This window comes from Primulina tabacum, chromosome 16, assembly GCF_025594145.1.
Source record: "Primulina tabacum isolate GXHZ01 chromosome 16, ASM2559414v2, whole genome shotgun sequence".
NCBI classification, from domain to species: domain Eukaryota; kingdom Viridiplantae; phylum Streptophyta; class Magnoliopsida; order Lamiales; family Gesneriaceae; genus Primulina; species Primulina tabacum.
This window is the reverse complement of record NC_134565.1, coordinates 35628911-35647812: the sequence shown is the minus strand read 5'-3', so window position 1 is coordinate 35647812 and position 18902 is coordinate 35628911. Positions and strand designations below refer to the sequence as shown.

At 32.6% G+C, this 18902-nt stretch overlaps 2 protein-coding genes across 2 annotated transcripts; both read left to right on the top strand.

Annotated features, from left to right (window-relative positions):
• Window positions 1-4011: 4011 nt before the first annotated feature.
• LOC142529778 (gibberellin 2-beta-dioxygenase 6-like) lies at window positions 4012-5469 on the top strand. Its single transcript, XM_075635410.1, has 2 exons — window positions 4012-4428; window positions 4863-5469. Exons 1-2 carry the CDS (start codon window positions 4031-4033, stop codon window positions 5467-5469), a joined length of 1005 nt encoding a protein of 334 aa, XP_075491525.1. The 5' UTR covers window positions 4012-4030.
• A 7580-nt stretch (window positions 5470-13049) lies between these two features.
• Window positions 13050-17056, top strand: LOC142529085 (putative boron transporter 2). Its single transcript, XM_075634478.1, has 12 exons — window positions 13050-13527; window positions 13608-13690; window positions 13883-14075; window positions 14149-14287; window positions 14365-14530; window positions 14656-14822; window positions 14916-15089; window positions 15189-15284; window positions 15561-15698; window positions 15784-16103; window positions 16205-16472; window positions 16552-17056. The coding sequence occupies exons 1-12, from the start codon at window positions 13424-13426 to the stop codon at window positions 16873-16875; spliced, it is 2172 nt and encodes a 723-aa protein (XP_075490593.1). The 5' UTR covers window positions 13050-13423; the 3' UTR covers window positions 16876-17056.
• Window positions 17057-18902: the final 1846 nt, after the last annotated feature.

Sequence of the window (18902 nt, the reverse complement as noted above, 5' to 3'; positions counted from 1 at the left end):
CAATAGGATTGAAATCCATGACAAAGAAACGTGCAAATGTAGAAGATCACGAAGACACGTTTTAAAGAATTTAGGATTATGCATTCATGTGCAAATGTAGAAGATCATGAAGACACATTTTAAAGAATTTAGGATTATGCATTCATGCACGTTTTCATTTAAGTTGTTAGTCAAATTCTTAATGATTTAGCAATATAAATTACGTGGTTTATGTGGAATTTCCTCCAACAATTTAATCTATTTTTTTTTAAAAAAAAACTACTCAAATATCAATAGGATAGACATCCATACATATATAGTTTGGGCTTCAAATATCGCCCTAAATATTCCCCAATGGTCATTGCTATGTGTTGTTTTGGGCTGCACCAATGTCTAGTTGGGTTCTGAGCCAACGGGCTAGATTTACCAAGAAAAGCGTGTACACAAAATAGCAAGTCATGGTCCAGGTTACCAGCCCCTGCAGCCACAGCCAATTCAAGAAAAGTTTCTCCAACGAGCTAGAATTTTCTGTATTTATATGCTGTATTGCCTACGTACCTGCCCAAATATCTCCACATTTGCATCGGGATAGTACCATAGGTTATATAACCTGATCAAACCGATTTCGAATCAGTCCCATATTCTACAATATCATTTAACTTGTATTGTCTACGGATGCATATTAGTTAAGTCATTGCTCGGTTATGTTACATATATGTGTGTGTGCGTGTGTGTGTTTGAGTTAAGAAATTAGGTACTTCATAATGGGAATTTCCGCGAGGGGGCAAGCAAGGCCGACTAGAGACGCGAGTGCGAATCCAAGCCGGGTTCTGTCAAGCAGCAACCAAGCTAATTCCGCTCCGGCAAATAATATGTAGGCCTCAATGTTGTCTGCTACTCCGGCTTTGTAAAGCTCAGCACTTAACTCAATGAACACTACAAGCGCTCTGAAAAAAAAAATGAAAAAAAAAAGCTCGTCATACATGGGCACCAAGAACATATCGAGTATTTATACGTCTGTGTGAAAAAATGAAATTTGGTCGAGTAAGCAGGCATATCATGCATGTATCATATTGGGGCCTCCAAGTTATTAAATTTTAGTCTTTTTTTTTTCAAAGCGGTGACAGAGCTTCGGATATCAATGTCTGATATCATGTTAACAATGATCTAATACAATATCATCATTATTCAGATTACATAGAATAAGGGTCGGAAACACAAAACAAGCCAATTTATTACAATAAAACCTAATTTTGGCTAATTATAGAACTAAACATCTTTCTTTTTATCCCACAACTAATTGATAAAGAAATAAGGAAATGAGGCCTGCAATTTTATTTTTATTATTTAAATTAAAAAATTCCTACGAAATAAATTATTTATAATGATGTTAGACATTTTAGAAGTAGCAAAATTATTAATATTAATATAATAATAAATAATATTACCAAAATCATGGGTTGATTTTTTTATTAAATCAAGCGAGACATAACCGATTTAATTTGAAATTTTGGTTCAAAATTCTTTTAAACAATCGTTTTATTCGTTTTGATTCTGGTTAATTTTATAAAGTGCCGGTTAAATCCATCCAATAAGTCGAGTTTTAAACTAAAATTCAATATTTTTATTTTTGGTTTTTTTATATAAAAAATTCTAATTTTATTAATTCTTTTCTGAAGATTAATCCGGATATTTTTTACAAAACCAAAACTGCTCGATTTTCATCAGAAACCAAACTGAATCAATTATTTCGGTATACAACCGAATTAATCAAATTAACAAACAATAATAAAATTAGCATAAGGATGGACAAAGTTTCGGCCAAACCAAAATATAGGTAGAATCGATTTAACTAGAAAATTCAGTTTGGTTGACTCGAAAGCCACATATATTAGCAACCTAAGTACGCCATAATCACCGTGTATTTTTTTTTACAGTAATTGTTTAAAAAAAATCTTTAAGATTGTATTATACGGGTTTGGTGCATTATTGGATTGCAGATATAATATATATATATATATATATATATATATATAAAGATTTGTTAGACCATCTCACAAGAGATTTACTTTTAATTATTACAAAGATTAGCTTTAGTTACGAAGGAGGAATATAGAGTGCGTGCTCAATTCAAGTATTCTTGGAAAGGCCCGACAATGTTCCAACAAAAACTAATCCTTGTTGGTTTCTTTTTAAGTGAATCAAATATTCAGATTTTACTCGTTATTTAATGAACAAATTTAAAATTAAAAAAAACAAACAAACAAATTAAATAGAGATATATTTGTAAAAGGTGAGAAGAAAAGAGAATTTAGTTTAAATATACGACTTTGGGATCAGGTAATTGAATAATGAAGCGAAAAGCATGCTCCACCATGGCAGGCCGGTAGCTACAGATGCACTTTTTGTCCTTTAAATTAAATTAAACTAATCTTGGTGGGCATGCATTTGTGACTTTTCATCATCTTCTGCTGTTTTGACTCCCTGAGTTGAATTTCAAAGCTATATATATATATATATATATATATATATATATATATAATCGCAAACCCTATTTATTTAATTTTATATTTTCAGAAATTAATAAACTTGTCAATGCGGATGCAAATATATAATGTTCAAAATATTTATGATATAATCGAACGATAAGTAAAATTATTATCCTCAATAATCTCAAGATTAAAATTTTATCATACCAGAAAATAAAATATAACAAAACTTAAATCCAGATATAAATATTATTTGGGAAAAATTACAAGAGAAAATTAATTTTTTTTTACATAAAATCATTCATATGTAAAAATCATATTTCACTCTAAAATTTAATATATTAGTTATATCGTCTAATAATATAGTTCACTCAAAAATTTGTGTTAGTGGCGTGAATGAGTCAATTAGGTCTGCCGTCCAGTGCTTATATTATTAATAATTAATTAAGAATTCTTTGAAGTATGCGACCGAGGAACAAGACGAGACGCGTTTTGAATTGATAAATGAAACTTTTGAGCTGCCATTGATTAATTTAGAGTAGACCAACACTGGATTTTGTTGCTGCCGTCTCCAAATTTATTGAAACTAGGGGTACCTGTGCATTTGATTAATTCGGTTATTGACCAAATTAACTTGATTTTTCAAATCGAATAAATCGAACCTTTTTTTCCCTAATAAACAGTACGTCAATCAAACTTTTTTCCTAATTAACAGAACGATCGAATTATTCCATTTAAAAAAATATTAAACCAACAAATTTAAAAATTAGTTATATCGACCGAAAATTTCAAAAATCATTTTAAAAAAAGAACTAGAATATTCAAAAAGTTAGGACAAAGAGAAATGGGAATAATGATCGACCATGTTAGATGCTTATATGATGTCAACTATTTAATTAAGATTTAGGATAAAAGATTTTTGATAAGAAGTCTAACCTAATTTTTCGGTTTTAATCATCTATATTGTCAAATATTAGTTTTAGTATGGAAATTTTGTTTTTTTTAAATTCATTTTTACAACTTGATGTTGATATGAGATCAATACAACGCTGAAGTGGTTCTAACATGTATAGCGTAACGTAAAAAAAAATGAAGATACAAGACTAATACTAAAAGTCGATAACATAGAGAATCAAAACCATAAGGAAACAAACATATATAACTAAAAATATAATTTTCACAAATTAAAGTACATATAGAAAAAAACTATTATTTTACTTTATTTTCTTTTTAAAAGATAACCGAATAAATCGAAATAAGCAACCGTTTTATCAAATAAAACCAGATTTTCATAACAATTAAGAACCAAATAATTTTTATATTAATTCAATTCGATCTATTATTTCGATTGCACCGATATTTTCCTATGCTAATGGCCTGGTTTTATTGTTGAGTAGTGATCATCACCAACTAACTTTTCCTTAAATAAAACAAATACTTTCCAAAGGCGGTGCCACCTATCTTTAAATCCCCCCTATATCTGCCTCTATATAACCAAGGCTCCGCCTGCATGCTCTTCAATCATCATCGCTTAAAACTCCATTCTCCAAAACAGAATCACAATGGTGGTGCCTGTTCCGATAAACCACGACCATGCTCCGACGTGCGTGAATGGAACTATAAATAACAGCATTCCAGTTATAGATATGAGGGAGGAAAGGTCTGCTCTGTGCGGATTAATGGTCAAAGCATGCGAGGAACTAGGGTTTTTCCAAGTGAAAAACCATGGAGTTTCGAGTGATGTCATCTCCAGAGTTGAAGATGAAGGGAAGAAGTTCTTCTCCAGACCTGGGTCGGAGAAACTGCGGGCGGGTCCGGCGACGCCCTTCGGTTATGGTTCCAAGAATATCGGGTTCAACGGGGATAAGGGAGACCTTGAGTATCTGCTCCTCGAAGCCAATCCTCGTTCTGTTTCTCTGAGATCGAAATCCATCGCTCCTTCTGATTCTAAAATCTTCAGGTACCTAAAATGCTCTACTCAGTTAACTTGGACTTCCCGTTTATTATTAACTGAAAGGTGTGTGGTTAAAAGTCTTGGAATCGAATGTTCTGTGACGGCTCACACATGGTTGATGATCAATCGCTAGCGACGGATTAATAATGGACAATGAAGTCATCAAGCCTAATTTGTTTTATGATGTATGTTCTTATTCCTATGATCCGTTATTGAAGGAATATTCCATAGCTGTTTTCACGAACAATTTATAAACGAGTCCATCTTCTAGTAAAGAAAATATAATTTTCACAATCCACTGTTTTGCTTTTTTCCACCTAGAATTAGTCTCATAAATTTGTCTATTTAGTTTTAGTTTCGAGTAACAAGTTGACTTTTTCGAACTTTTTTCATTGAACTGAAAATAGGTCGACTCATCATTATTATTTTCATGTGTGCAGTAATGCTATGAATGATTACATAGCAGGCGTGAGGAAGCTGGCATGTGATATTCTTGATATATTAGCGCAAGGCCTATTACCCATGCAAGCTTATTATGAAGAGGGCATTAATCTTAGTAACCTCATTCAAGATGCAAACAGTGACTCCTGCTTTAGGATCAACCACTATCCTACAATTAGTTCTTCTTCTCCAAGAATTGGATTTGGAGAGCATTCAGACCCTCAAATCCTCACCATATTGCGAAGCAACGAGGTAGGGGGACTCCAGATATTGTCCCGCGATGGCATCTCTTGGATACCGGTTCCTCCTGACTCCGATAAATTTTGTGTATTCATAGGCGATGCTTTTCACGCTCTGACGAACGGGAGATTCGTGAGCGTAAGACATAGGGCGGAGCTAGCGCCAAAGATGAGCAAACCTCGAATGTCGATCATGTATTTCGCGGCGCCACCCCTTGAAGCACTCATGTCTCCTCTTCCCCAACTAGTCTCATTTGAAAACCCTAGTAAATACAGGCCTTTTACATGGGGGGAGTACAAGAAGACTGTATATTCATTGAAGTTGGCTGATGATCGACTCGATCTCTTTAAAAACACCAATCAATAATCTTTAATTAATAATAAATCACTTTAATGTTGATTTCAAATAATGTATAATATTAATTAATGTAATTCTGAAAGATACATTTTTGCATGTATTGAGAGTATATTTTTCCTATATAGTAAACATTTACGTATAATTAGTATTTTTTTAAAAATAGTTGGTTTGATTTGATTTGGATAGTTATTTTGTTTTTAATTTCTTAATAAAATTTATTTCATTTATTCTGTTTTGGAATTTTTTCCTTGTCTTAGAAGTTTTTTTTAAAAAAATATTTTGATGAGGTTAATTTTATTTTGTAAAAAACGATATTTTAAATTCAATTGGAACCTCACTTGATAAATAGTATGAATGCTGAATATGCCAGCTGAGGAATAAATATATAGAACCATGACATGCATGCAATTTGCACCAACTCAGTGTACTTGTACATGTACACGAGTATTTTATACTATATCGTAAATAATAGCATTTTAGAGTAATTACTTTAAATTCTTTAATATTCAATAATTTATGGCAAAAACTTGTGTAAGACGGTCTCACGAGTCGTATTTTGTGAGAAAGATCTCTTATTTGGATAATCCATGAAAAATATTATTTTTTATGCTAAGAGTATTACTTTTTATTGTGAATATCGGTAAGATTGACCCGTCTCACAGATAAATATTCGTGAGACCGTCTCACAAGAGACCTATTCATAATTTATTATATAGTATATATCAATCTAAAAATTCATGAGACTTATATTAATTAAATTTGTAATTCTTGTTATTTGTTATATAACAATAGAGAACATTTTAGTATTATATCTGTGAAAATGCACATTTGACTTAAAAAACCTAGTTATTCTTATTTTTGGAACTTAATAAATAACAAGAGCACCTTATAGAGTGTGTAATCTTCAAATTAAGATAATTAACATGTAACCCACAATCCCACAAAACTAAATAAAGATAATTAACATGTAACCACCTAATGATTATGCTTGAAACAATAATTTTCCAATTAACTTGAGAACTTTTTTATCTACTTATATATTAGTCTTCACTTATCAAATTCAAATGACACATAAACAAATACATTAAAAAAAGTTTAAACACAGAAATAAAAATACTCATTCATAACTTATATCTTTTTTTTTTTGCCATCATAGGTATGCAGGATATGCCAGCCTGATTGTTGTAATGCAAGACGCATCAACAATACCTAGTGCAACCTCGACAATTATCAATGTTAAACTAGCAATATACAACGCTACAACTCTTACGTCATCATTACGACAAAAAGTAATTTAAATTGTTAGAAAGAGACATATATTGCGTAAAAATGAAAATTTAACAAAATCAAAGGACTGAAAACAAATTTATACCAGCTTATAAAATTGAATTCGTAATTTCCACAAGGACTTTTTTTATCAATGGATTTTAAAAATAATTTTTCTTAGCTTGCGCTAAGTTATTAGATCAATGACAAAAGCAGGCCCAATGGTAGATCAGTGAGAAAGTCAGGCCCAATGGGTTGTTAAAAAGCCCAAATTAATGTATCCCTTTGGTTACTGAGATGGGAACTACATGCACAACAATGGCTGCCAGTACCACTAAAGAGGGGATTGGAAATGAAGAGGAATTTGTGTAGAGGATCAGCACCGCCGAGGAGTGGGAGGAGCTCCGGCGAGCTGGTTCCACTTATGGCGGAATGTCGACAGATCAACTGCTTGTTTTCACCTCAGTATTCTCCATCAGGTTTCTTCATCTTCTTCTTCTTTCCCTCGAATGATTTGGTTAAGGTTCTGGTGAACAACGTGTTTCGGATGTGCGAGTTACACAGATAAGTTGGATAAAGTACTAATCGATGTAAAAATGGAAATCATTGGAAAAACAGACGCCGCCTGACCATATTCCGATCGCCTGAAATCAAGGGGTTTAATAATCTCGAGTTAGGGATCGCATAGGGGCTCCAATGGTCATGGATTGTCGAAGCATAGTCTTGATTGAAGCATACGTTGTTGTTTTGAAGTTTTCATAAATTTATTTTTCCTCTATTTCCCATTAAATATTTCTACTGTTGGAAGACAATAGGTCGAGTACAAAATAAAATTAGTGTTGATTTGATTGACAGAAGCAAACATTAATACCAAGAAGTTGTAGCACTTTGTTGCCAATAGAATGAAGTCCATGTTGACTTTTTTAATTAAAAGATTTGGATTCGAGAGAGGATTTCAAATGATTCTATTTTGTTGGAATAACTTGAAATCCATCTTAGGATATACACCAACACAAGTTAAATATGTAAACTAGAGGGATTTCAAATCTATTTGTATGAAATTGCCCAAACAAGTTGAGCAAAAACTTGTGTGAGACGGTCTCACGGGTCATATTTTGTGAGACAGATATCTTATTTAGGTCATCAATGAAAAATTATTACTTTTATGTTAAGAGTATTATTTTTTATTGTGAATATCGGTATGATCAACAAGTCTCACAGATAAAGATTCGTGAGATCGTCTCACTAAGAAACTTATCCAACAAATTGGATGGATTTGACAACCGCACCTTAATACAAAAAAACATTCTTTGGATTGGGATCGTCTGTAGTAATATCATTTGGCTCGTTTACTAACCTAGTACCCAACCGGCCTACCTATCTCAATAAGGTCGATAAAAAAAAATAACAAAAACTCTTATGAGAATATATAGGTCCATTTGTGAGACGGATATATGATTTCGGAGAAAGCAAGAATAACCCATTACTCAAATAATGCAGGCAGCAACATGACAAGAATTGATCCAAATGGTTGGCAGCACTAGGAGCTTGTTCAATTCACAATGTATATACCCTACCACTCGGTCAAATTTAATTCACTAATTGTATCAATAAGTGTTTTTTTGTCATCACCTCAAATTTCTCAATGATTTTGCAAGACAAAATGATTTGATTGCTACGTCAAAAGATAAAAAGAGAACTAGAAAAATTGTAAACATTTTTTTCACAATGACTAAGTTAAGTGGTTGCCTATCTTTCGAAAAAAGATATAAAGATGCCCTCCATTAAAAAAAATGAATGGATCCTAGCAACGATAATAATTGATTATTTGTAGTAATAATTTATCACTAACGTGTCATGAATATGATTCGTGACAACCTAGAAATATGAGTGAAGAATATTTTAAAAAAAATACGGTCGGGTAATGGGCACTTTTGAATCAAAAGAGATTCCCTTCTCAAGTACTTTATATTTTGTTGTTGTTTTTGTTCATGATGATGTATATTATATTGTGTACATGTATTTGTATATTATAATTGATGTTATTACAATTTTTCAAAAATAGGTTTTTTCCTTGAGGAAGTTATTCATGATTGAATAAAAGTTGAACAATTTTCCACCGTTCTTTTGGTAATATGATATTGATGCATCAACACTAGCCATTTATAAATGCAATTATTAATGTCATATACACACACGTAAAATTTTGCTATATTGCCCACATTCGGTGCTCACTTAGGTGAGCATCAATGATGTGTCGTATTCCGAAACTATATATCTAACATATATTTGTCACTTCATTCATCAGTGTGCTCGGCATAACAAAACTGTACACATATATAAAGAATTTTGATAATGTGAGAGTTTGTGAGTATTTGACAAATGATCATGAATTTGATTTTTAATGTCATATACTTTCTCGATACTTTCTCAGGTGAGTCTGTCACATAAAATTTGTTCAATATAATTTACCTGGTTAACGTGGATTACAAGCTACCGTATTAGCATAAAAGTTTACTTAGTATGTATCGAAAAATAGTGTTTGCAACTTTGGTCGTCTTTAAAAAAAAGACATAAACAAAGTGCATCATTCTAATTTTATACTCATCCTGTAACAAATTTTAGATCCACGACAAAATTATTTAACCACTTTTTATATGTGCCTATGCCAAAGTAGTAGGGATTGGTTATATATACAAAATAGTGAATTTAATTATTTGTAATAACAGTATGATTATAAGGTCAAGCATATGCATCTACGCGTTCCGTTGATTCTTTTTGCTCTAACTTGAAATAAGCCTCAAAGGACTACAATTTAAAATTTAGGGTATGGTTTTAAAATGAATATTCTAAATATTCGAATCATTTTTTTTTTGTACAAAATCAAATTTTTTTGTTACTCATCATATTCCCGTCAATTATCGAAATTAATACCATATTATTAAAAGTTTCATTGTCGATAATTATATATCATGGAATTAATGATCTTCATTTTCAGTTTTTATTGATAAAATATAAGAGCAAATATTTTTGATCTAATACAATAAAATTTTGTTAGAATAAGTTAAATCCGAATCAATTCAATTAAGTAATGAGATGAAGCTTATGCTTACTTGGGAGCCACGTGCATGATCGTGTCTTAGCTAGTTGAAATTACTTTTTATTGGTAAATAATTATTTGAATTTACACCGACACTTAACATTCATCAACGGAGTTCGAATTTAGAGGAGGTCTTTTGTGAGATGGTTTCACGAATCTTTATCTGTGAGACGGGTCAATCCTACCGATATTACAATAAAAAATAATACTCTTAGCATAAAAAATCATAATTTTTCATAGATGACTCAAATAAGATATTTGTCTCATAAAATACGACCCGTGAGACAGTCTCACACAAGTTTTTGTCTCGAATTTATATATCATGTCAAAAATATTGGCAAAAATAAAAAATAAAAACTCCAACATTCAGGTAGAATAAAAAATAATTACTCTAACATAATTTGATCATTACGTTTTGGCTTGGCTAGTAGATACCTTCGGAGTACGGCGTTTTTTTTAGTAAGAAATATTTAAAATTTTTATAATTAATTTTGTTCCAATTCTATTTTTAAGGGTAGGTAAATAGAATTTCGTTCATCGAAGTCAAGCATACAACATTTCTCAAAAAAATTGCAATCGTGATATAACTATATCTGATTTGGCTAAAAATACATATAAATTATAAATATATTTTCACAAATTATTTTATCAAATATTTTTATATTAATTTGTGAAATTTAAATAATAATTAATAAGAATCACGGTGAGGATCAATCAAAATGAATAAAAAATCATTCTTGAAACAAATTAAAACTGAGCCCATAAATTTTTTGTGATCCATAAAATTTCAAGTAAACACTATATAAAGTTGATAATTAATCAAATCCAACTCTAATAAAAACACTACCTTAAATTATTAGCAGTACCCCAAACTCACTCGTCTTTTGCTTCTTTCTTTTCTAGTTTTAACAATTTCTTCACTCCACTGTATATATATATACTAGTATTTAACCCGTGCGATGCACGGGATGATATTATTAAAAATTAGTGAAAAATGAATAGATATTTAAATTTAAAAAATTAATACAATTATAAAAAACAAAAATTAAAATTATTTTTCGCTAATTTTAAAATTTTCTTAAATACAACGCATGTCGATTAATTTTTTTGGCTAATAATCACTTTCATATATCAAAATTTTAGATCGTGTTAGCCTAAGGCAATGACATGATGCTTATCGTGTTTAGTGTATTGATGTCTGCCATCAACCTTAATATATATTTAATTCTTTAATTTTCGAGAAGTTATATATTATTATTTTTTAACATGTGATAAAAAATATTTTTAAATCACATTCAATAAAATTAATGAGAAATACTTTTCTAAAAATTCAGTAATTTCGTCTAAATCCACATTCACAAACAATTTTATGACATGACACGTGTTTGACACATTTGAATGATAACAATAATTTTTTCATCAATATTTTTATCCAAATGAGTTGTGATTTAATTTACCAAATCTCTTTATAATATAAACAACAACCTATTATTTCGAAAAAAAAATGAAACATGTGATCACAAGTATATTATGTATAAATAGAAAAGTTATTTTATTAACATTTACTATATGTAATCCAAAACAATTTTAATAAATTTTATAATGTGTCTTCTAATAAGATGTTTGTTTTCTTTAGAATTGGTTTAATCATTTCCATTACGGGACATTGTACTATCATGTATCCGTAAACTTTGTAATATAGAAGAAAATTATCACATTAGTAATACGTAATAATTAATATTTCGTACAAATAGAAGAATAATATTTTTTACTTCTTGATCATGAAAGATAAATTTCAAACTTAATGTATCGTTGTTTCCATACGTAGATATTTCATAACAACGAACAAATCTAACTTTAAACGAACACTACATCTTGGAAGGATTCAACTCATACATGTTGCTGAAAAGATGAGTCATTTCAGAATTCAATTTTGGAAATAGATAAATATAATAAGATAAATAGAATAAAATTGGTTTCTAATATAATATGCAATATTGCATTATTTAAAATTTAAAATTCAAATAAGACATCCCAAGGGACAAAAATTATACATTGAATGCTTTTGACAGAATTATATCATACATTAACTCTTTCAAATTATGGAAATCTCGAATTGCATGCATTGAGTGGCAAACATTTCTGATTATTGAGGGTAATATACATGTTTATTGAGAGTAATTTAATGTCCATTTGAAACTCTTTTGAATCTATCTCTTTTAATTTTCTTGTGCTCTCTTATTTGAATTTTTAAGAAGACAATTCAAGATATACGATATACATATGATTTTGGAAGAAAACTACAATGCATTAATTCTTTCAAATTAAGGTAATTTCGAAATAATATGTATTTGAGATAAAAAGAATTTATGATTATTAAAAGTAAATTAATGTCCATTGGAAAAGTTTGTTGTAATGATAACTTTTAATACTCAACCAATTTTATTTTTAAAAAAATTAAATAAACTAATTAAATATTGTATTTCTTTTTTAGTAAGTAATTTGGACAGTAAATTACTTAAAATAGCAAAATTTATTTTTGAATGATTTACCTCATGAGTGATTTTGAACATTACAATTATTTTTATTTTAAATTTATTTATACAGTTTTTACTTAAAATTATTGATATAATATATCAATGCAAATTTTTTAAATATAATTTACGTTTTCAATATAGTTTAGTTTTAATTTGAGTAAAAAAATTAAAAACATATAATACATAAATTAAATTTGAATTAATATAAAAATTAATTAAATTCAAAATTGAATTAAATGAATTGATATAATCAATGCAAACAATAATTGAAGTGATCATTTATTGCAGTGGACATATGTCAATATTGATGATGAATCTTTCCTTTTTTAGAAATGACATTTTGGCGGAAAATTACCAATTTTGGCAAAAACTCTGCTTTTATATATATATAGATATATATATATATATATAATCTTATTAAGTTTGAGGTACTTAGAATAACTAACTTTGGTATCATGGTCTGTTTTAATAATTATATATATTAATAAAATGTTAAAATTTTAATGCAAGTTATACGTAGTTCAGTGGTAGACTAATTGTTTTTTGATGTTTTAGGTTGTAAGTTCAATTTTTATTGAGCTCATTTTTTTATTCTTTTATTTTTTAATTTATTTTTAAATTTACTAGTATATATAATATATAAGGAACATGACAAGAATCACTGGCCATGAATGAAAATGCTGCAAATCACAGCCCCGCCAGCTTGTGCTGAACTGTCTTTTACTATTGAATACAATGTCGCGCGTTCTAAAAATCCCTTTTGACCCGCTTACTTGCCTCTCCTCTCCTCTTCTCTCTACAGTGGACAACCACTAGCTTAATTATAACTCTATATAATAATCATCCCATACTTCAATGCTTACTACATTACATCAACGTTGATTTCAGCCCTCCTTCACTGGTAATCTACTTACTTAATTCAAAGTACAGCAGTTCCCAGACTCCCAATCAGCATGCGAATCTTGGATTCTTGAGTTTATTTTTGTGCCATTCAAAGGCAATGCGGCAGAGTTTAATCGGATAGGCAAGCAAATCTTGACAACCCATCATAGCAATCAGCATGGAAGAGACGTTTGTGCCGTTTCGTGGGATTAAGAATGATGTTCAAGGGAGGCTGCTCTGTTACAAGCAAGATTGGATTGGTGGATTCAAGGCTGGTTTCAGGTTCATATCTCTACTTGTTCATTTAAGTTCTAATACATTTTTGTGTGTGATAGATAGTATTGCTATATGTATCATTTCAGGGTGCTGGCTCCCACCACCTATATATTTTTTGCTTCGGCCATACCAGTGATTTCCTTTGGCGAACAACTTGAGAGGAATACAGGTACCAAAAATGTGTTTTCTTTTTCTTTATATAACCGTATGTGTGCGTGTGATGTAATGTGCTTGGGCTGAGACGCCGAGGTACACAAGAAATTGCTTCACAATGAAAGGCAAATGTGCCGACACCCTTGAGATATTTTTGGACTTTATAACTTCCGTGTGTTATTTATAACTTTATTCGAATGAACTGCAGATGGGATTTTAACGGCAGTTCAAACTTTAGCATCCACTGCATTTTGTGGGATTATACACTCCATTATAGGAGGGCAACCGTTGCTAATTTTAGGAGTTGCTGAGCCTACTGTCTTAATGTACACCTTCATGTTCAACTTTGCCAAGCAAAGACCGGATTTGGGTCGTGAACTCTTTCTTGCATGGACTGGATGGTTAGCCTGATTTGGTTTCATTTTATGTTTGTGTCCTTGTGCGACCTCAATATGTAACACACAACTTTTTCAGGGTTTGTGTTTGGACAGCAGCTTTGTTGTTTTTGCTGGCTATTTTAGGTGCGTGCTCCATTATTAATAGGTTCACCCGTGTGGCCGGAGAACTGTTCGGAATGCTTATTGCCATGCTTTTCATGCAGCAAGCCGTGAAAGTAAGAAAACTGATTTGTATGGAATCATCCGACAAAAACAAAAACATTAAGTTGACCTTGTGATGATTTGTGTAAAGGGACTGGTGGAGGAGTTCCGCATACCAAAGAGGGAAGATTCTGGGCTTACAGAATTTATACCCTCATGGAGGTTTGCGAATGGCATGTTCGCCTTGGTTCTGTCATTTGGTCTGCTGCTGACTGCATTAAGAAGTCGAAAAGCAAGGTCATGGCGATATGGGTCAGGTGAGGATCAGAAATAGATCTTTTTAACATAAACAAAGGGCGTATTTTGATTTTTATTTTTTTTTATCTTTTTTCTCAATCGAGCAGTTGTATCATGCATAAAATTGTTTATTATTTCCATGTAGGTTGGCTTCGGAGCCTTGTAGCGGATTATGGGGTGCCATTGATGGTATTGGTGTGGACAGCGGTATCCTACATGCCTGCTTCAACTGTACCGAAAGGGATTCCACGACGTCTCATGAGCCCAAATCCATGGTCACCGGGGGCATATGAGAACTGGACAGTGATTAAGGCATGCCGGCCCCTTGCTTATTCACAATGTTTTGGTCATTGACTGGTTTCTTTCTCGTTGTGGAACATGATGATTTGCTGTCAAATTTAACAGGATATGCTGAACGTACCCATTCTCTACATACTTGGGGCTTTTATACCTGCAACAATGATCGCAGTACTATACTATTTTGACCACAGTGTAGCGTCTCAGCTGGCTCAACAGAAAGAGTTCAATTTGCGGAAACCGTCTTCTTTCCATTATGATTTACTGCTTCTTGGATTTCTGGTATCTATCTGCGCGAGTCGTTTAACATCTTGCATGCGTCTACAGCTGTACTTGTTTCTTGAACTATATATGTTAATATTAATTTGTTGTTGTTGACAGACATTAGTGTGCGGTCTCCTTGGAATCCCACCATCAAATGGTGTAATCCCACAGTCCCCAATGCATACAAAAGCTCTGGCCACTCTTAAACATCAGGTGAAATATGATCTGTTGTTTTGATTGTAAAACCCTCAGAGAGCAAATACCTTGTATGTTAAATAAAGTTGGATTTTCGCGGGCTTTGTTATCTAATATACTTTAACTTACATGGGCATGCCTTGGATATATATTTCCTGGCTCCAGCTTACACGTGCAGGGGTGTGAAATGCATAAAACTATTTATTGTGCCACCTCCATGCATAACTTTTGGATGAACTGTTTCAACAATTACCATGTATCCATGAAGTCCTAATTGCTCTTGAACTAACGCAGTTGCTCAGGAATCGGCTTGTTTCTACGGCACGCCAAAGTATGAAAACAAACTCGAGCTTGGGACAGTTGTATGGGAACATGCAAGAAGCTTATCGACAAATACAGACTCCTCTCATCTATCAGGAGTCATCACATAGAGTATGCAACTATTTATCTACTTCTTTGTGTAAATCCTAGCCCTTGCACTCCGTGTACTAGAACAATTACGAAAATTGTTGAACAGGGGCTAAAGGAGTTGAAAGAATCAACTGTTCAGTTAGCGTCGAGCATGGGAAGCTTTGACGCTCCAGTGGATGAAACAGTTTTTGATGTTGAAAAGGAGATTGACGACTTACTGCCTGTCGAGGTGAAAGAACAGCGTGTGAGCAACTTGTTTCAAGCCATTTTGGTGGGAGGATGCGTTGCTGCCATGCCAGCCTTGAGAATGATCCCAACCTCTGTTCTCTGGGGGTATTTTGCTTTCATGGCCATCGAAAGCTTACCCGGTAACCAGTTCTGGGAAAGGATACTACTGCTTTTCACTGCGCCAAGCAGAAGATACAAGTAATCCAATGATTCACATATTTCATTCTTTCCTTTTTAGAAGAGCCTAAGTGTTCTTAGAGCCACTGAATTTATATTTTTTTATGTGTGTGTTTTGGCAGAGTTTTGGAAGACTACCATGCCACCTTTGTGGAGACTGTGCCTTTCAAGACAATCGCAGCATTTACGATATTCCAGACAACATATTTGCTTCTTTGCTTTGGTCTTACATGGGTTCCGATTGCCGGAGTCCTATTCCCTCTTCTAATTATGCTTCTGGTACCCGTAAGACAATACATGCTACCAAAGTTTTTCAAATGTGCACATCTTCAAGATTTAGATGCTGCAGAATATGAAGAGGCACCGGCTGTACCATTCAACCTTGCACCGGTAATACCTTTTTTTGTTTCCCCAACAATAAAACTCTGATGTTAGTTTTGACAACAAATGAAAATTGTAATGAATGCAGGAGGGAGAAGGGAGAGTTTCGTTTGCTGAAGGTGAGGAGATATTAGATGGAATTATTACAAGAAGTCGAGGTGAGGTAAGGCATATTTTCAGTCCAAAAGTGACGAGCTCATCAGCAACCCCTGGAAAAGAGCCTACACTTGCGATGCAGAGCCCACGCGGGTCAACCGAGAGAGTAGCATATAGTTCACGGGTTAGTGAACTAAGAGGAGATCACCAATTGAATATTGTTGGAAAAGGATCTTCTAGTCCAAGGAGTACTGGAGGAGATCAAGTTGGTCCATCTAATTTGGGGATTAGTCCTCGCAGCTCCATCACAAAATAGTTTAGTACAATTTGTTAGTGTCAACCATATGCATATGCTCGCAATATATTCTTTTTTGTGTTTTGTTTGTCACTATCGTTTTCTTTTCTAGTGTAAGTCTTGCACTTGAAACACCTTCACCGGTTAATGATCCGACTTGTAAAATAAACATGATATTGATGTTGGATCTCTTTTTTTCTCATACCCAAACGCAACGAAAGTTTTAAAAAAATTTAGATCTTGACATTCAAGATATATTTGAGCACTCGTATGGTTTTAATAAACATACATAGGATGTTTAAAAGTTTTACTATTGGTGAAAGATTTATAAGGCTCCAATTATTCCGAGATTAGCGGAAATAGCTCTTGAAGTATTTCTTACAAACTTTCTTCGATAACTCTTTTCTTTAATCTTCAAATCAGGTCCACGACTGGGAGATTTGTTTCTCTTCCAAATAGCACTAAAATATTTGGAAGAAGTTTCATCGTTGTATATTAAAAAACAAGAGGCGGCTCAAACAAAAAATTCTTTGATGGAGGCAGAAAATTTTTTTGAGAGGGAGAAGAGTATTTTTCGAAAATATGGTGTCATGGAGGCTAGGGTGTAAGTCTCCTACTTAAAATAAAGCTTTCACGTCTTAATTACCATAATACAATATTTGGGTCTCTTAATTAACATTAATGACCTTAATTAATTAATTAGATTAGTCCAACTAGTTTAATTAATTAATCAAAGTCGATTAAGAACTTTAATTATTTAGTATGTTGGACTTGTACTCCTACAAGCTCATTAAACATACTTCCCAACATATTTAATTTAATATTTAATAAACCCGACTTTTGAGTTTAATAATTTAAATATCCAAATCTTATAAATTCAAATCCTTGAATTTATTCTCTCCAAATTTTATAACTTCATAAATTCAATTTTTTGAATTTATCATCTCATAAATTCAACTCCTCGAATTTATTTTCTCAAAATTTAATTATCATAAATTCAACTACTTGAATGTATTCTCTCAATGATAACAAAATGATCAAGTACTTGTGTGACCCTCAATGGTAAGGGATACAGCTAGCCGTAGGTTCACAACTCTTTGTGATTCAGGACATAATCATTTATTCGGGGTTACCCTAATTTGTCTCATTCTATGTATCAACAATTGATCATGAGAATGTCAGAAATCATATTTTTGATTAAATCCATCGAGTCATGGTAAGAGCGTCTAGTAGCATCCCCTCATGATTCCCTAGGTATCACTTATAGTCCCTGCAAGAACCAGTCGATCATGATTAACGTACAGTAAGGTCCCTTCAACTCATATATCCCGATCGAATCTGTAATCATTGATTCATCGAGGGTTGTACAAAAATTCGATAACTATGTGACACATATTTGAGAACAAATAGTGTCATCGCATGTACAATTGGAGAACTCTTTCTCTAATGTACATATCATACTCTGGCCAGAAATTCCTTGCACTATTATTTCATCAGATCACATAGGATATCCACACCCGTAGGTGAGCGGTGAATTCCCGACTACAATGCACAGGCTCCTACATGTATCGCAACTGTACCCAATCTCGCCACCTGATGACCCTCCTGGAGTCGGTAAACAAGTCAAAGCACAGCCCTAGCATATAGAGTCTCAGTGTTGTCCCGAGTCGTAGGGACTAATGTTGTACAATTATAACCGTGGACTTATCCTCTCGATGAATGATAATGATAACCACTTGGAAAATCCGATGGATGATAGTTCGGTATAATCATCATATTACTACCCATCTGCATGTTTGGACATCTATATGCCCTTACCAAGAAACGCGGTACACAATATCATATATGCTAGTCTCGAGCTCAAGCGACCTTTATCCACGTTTTAGTCGGCTGAAATGTACCCAATCTCGCCACCTGACGACCTTTACCCACAGCATGCAAATCAAGAATTGACATGAACCTGGATCCACATGTACAGTACACAGCACTTGCAGAGGTGAGAATGAAATCTGACTTTGAATACAAAGATTGATGAAAAAGCTACAATG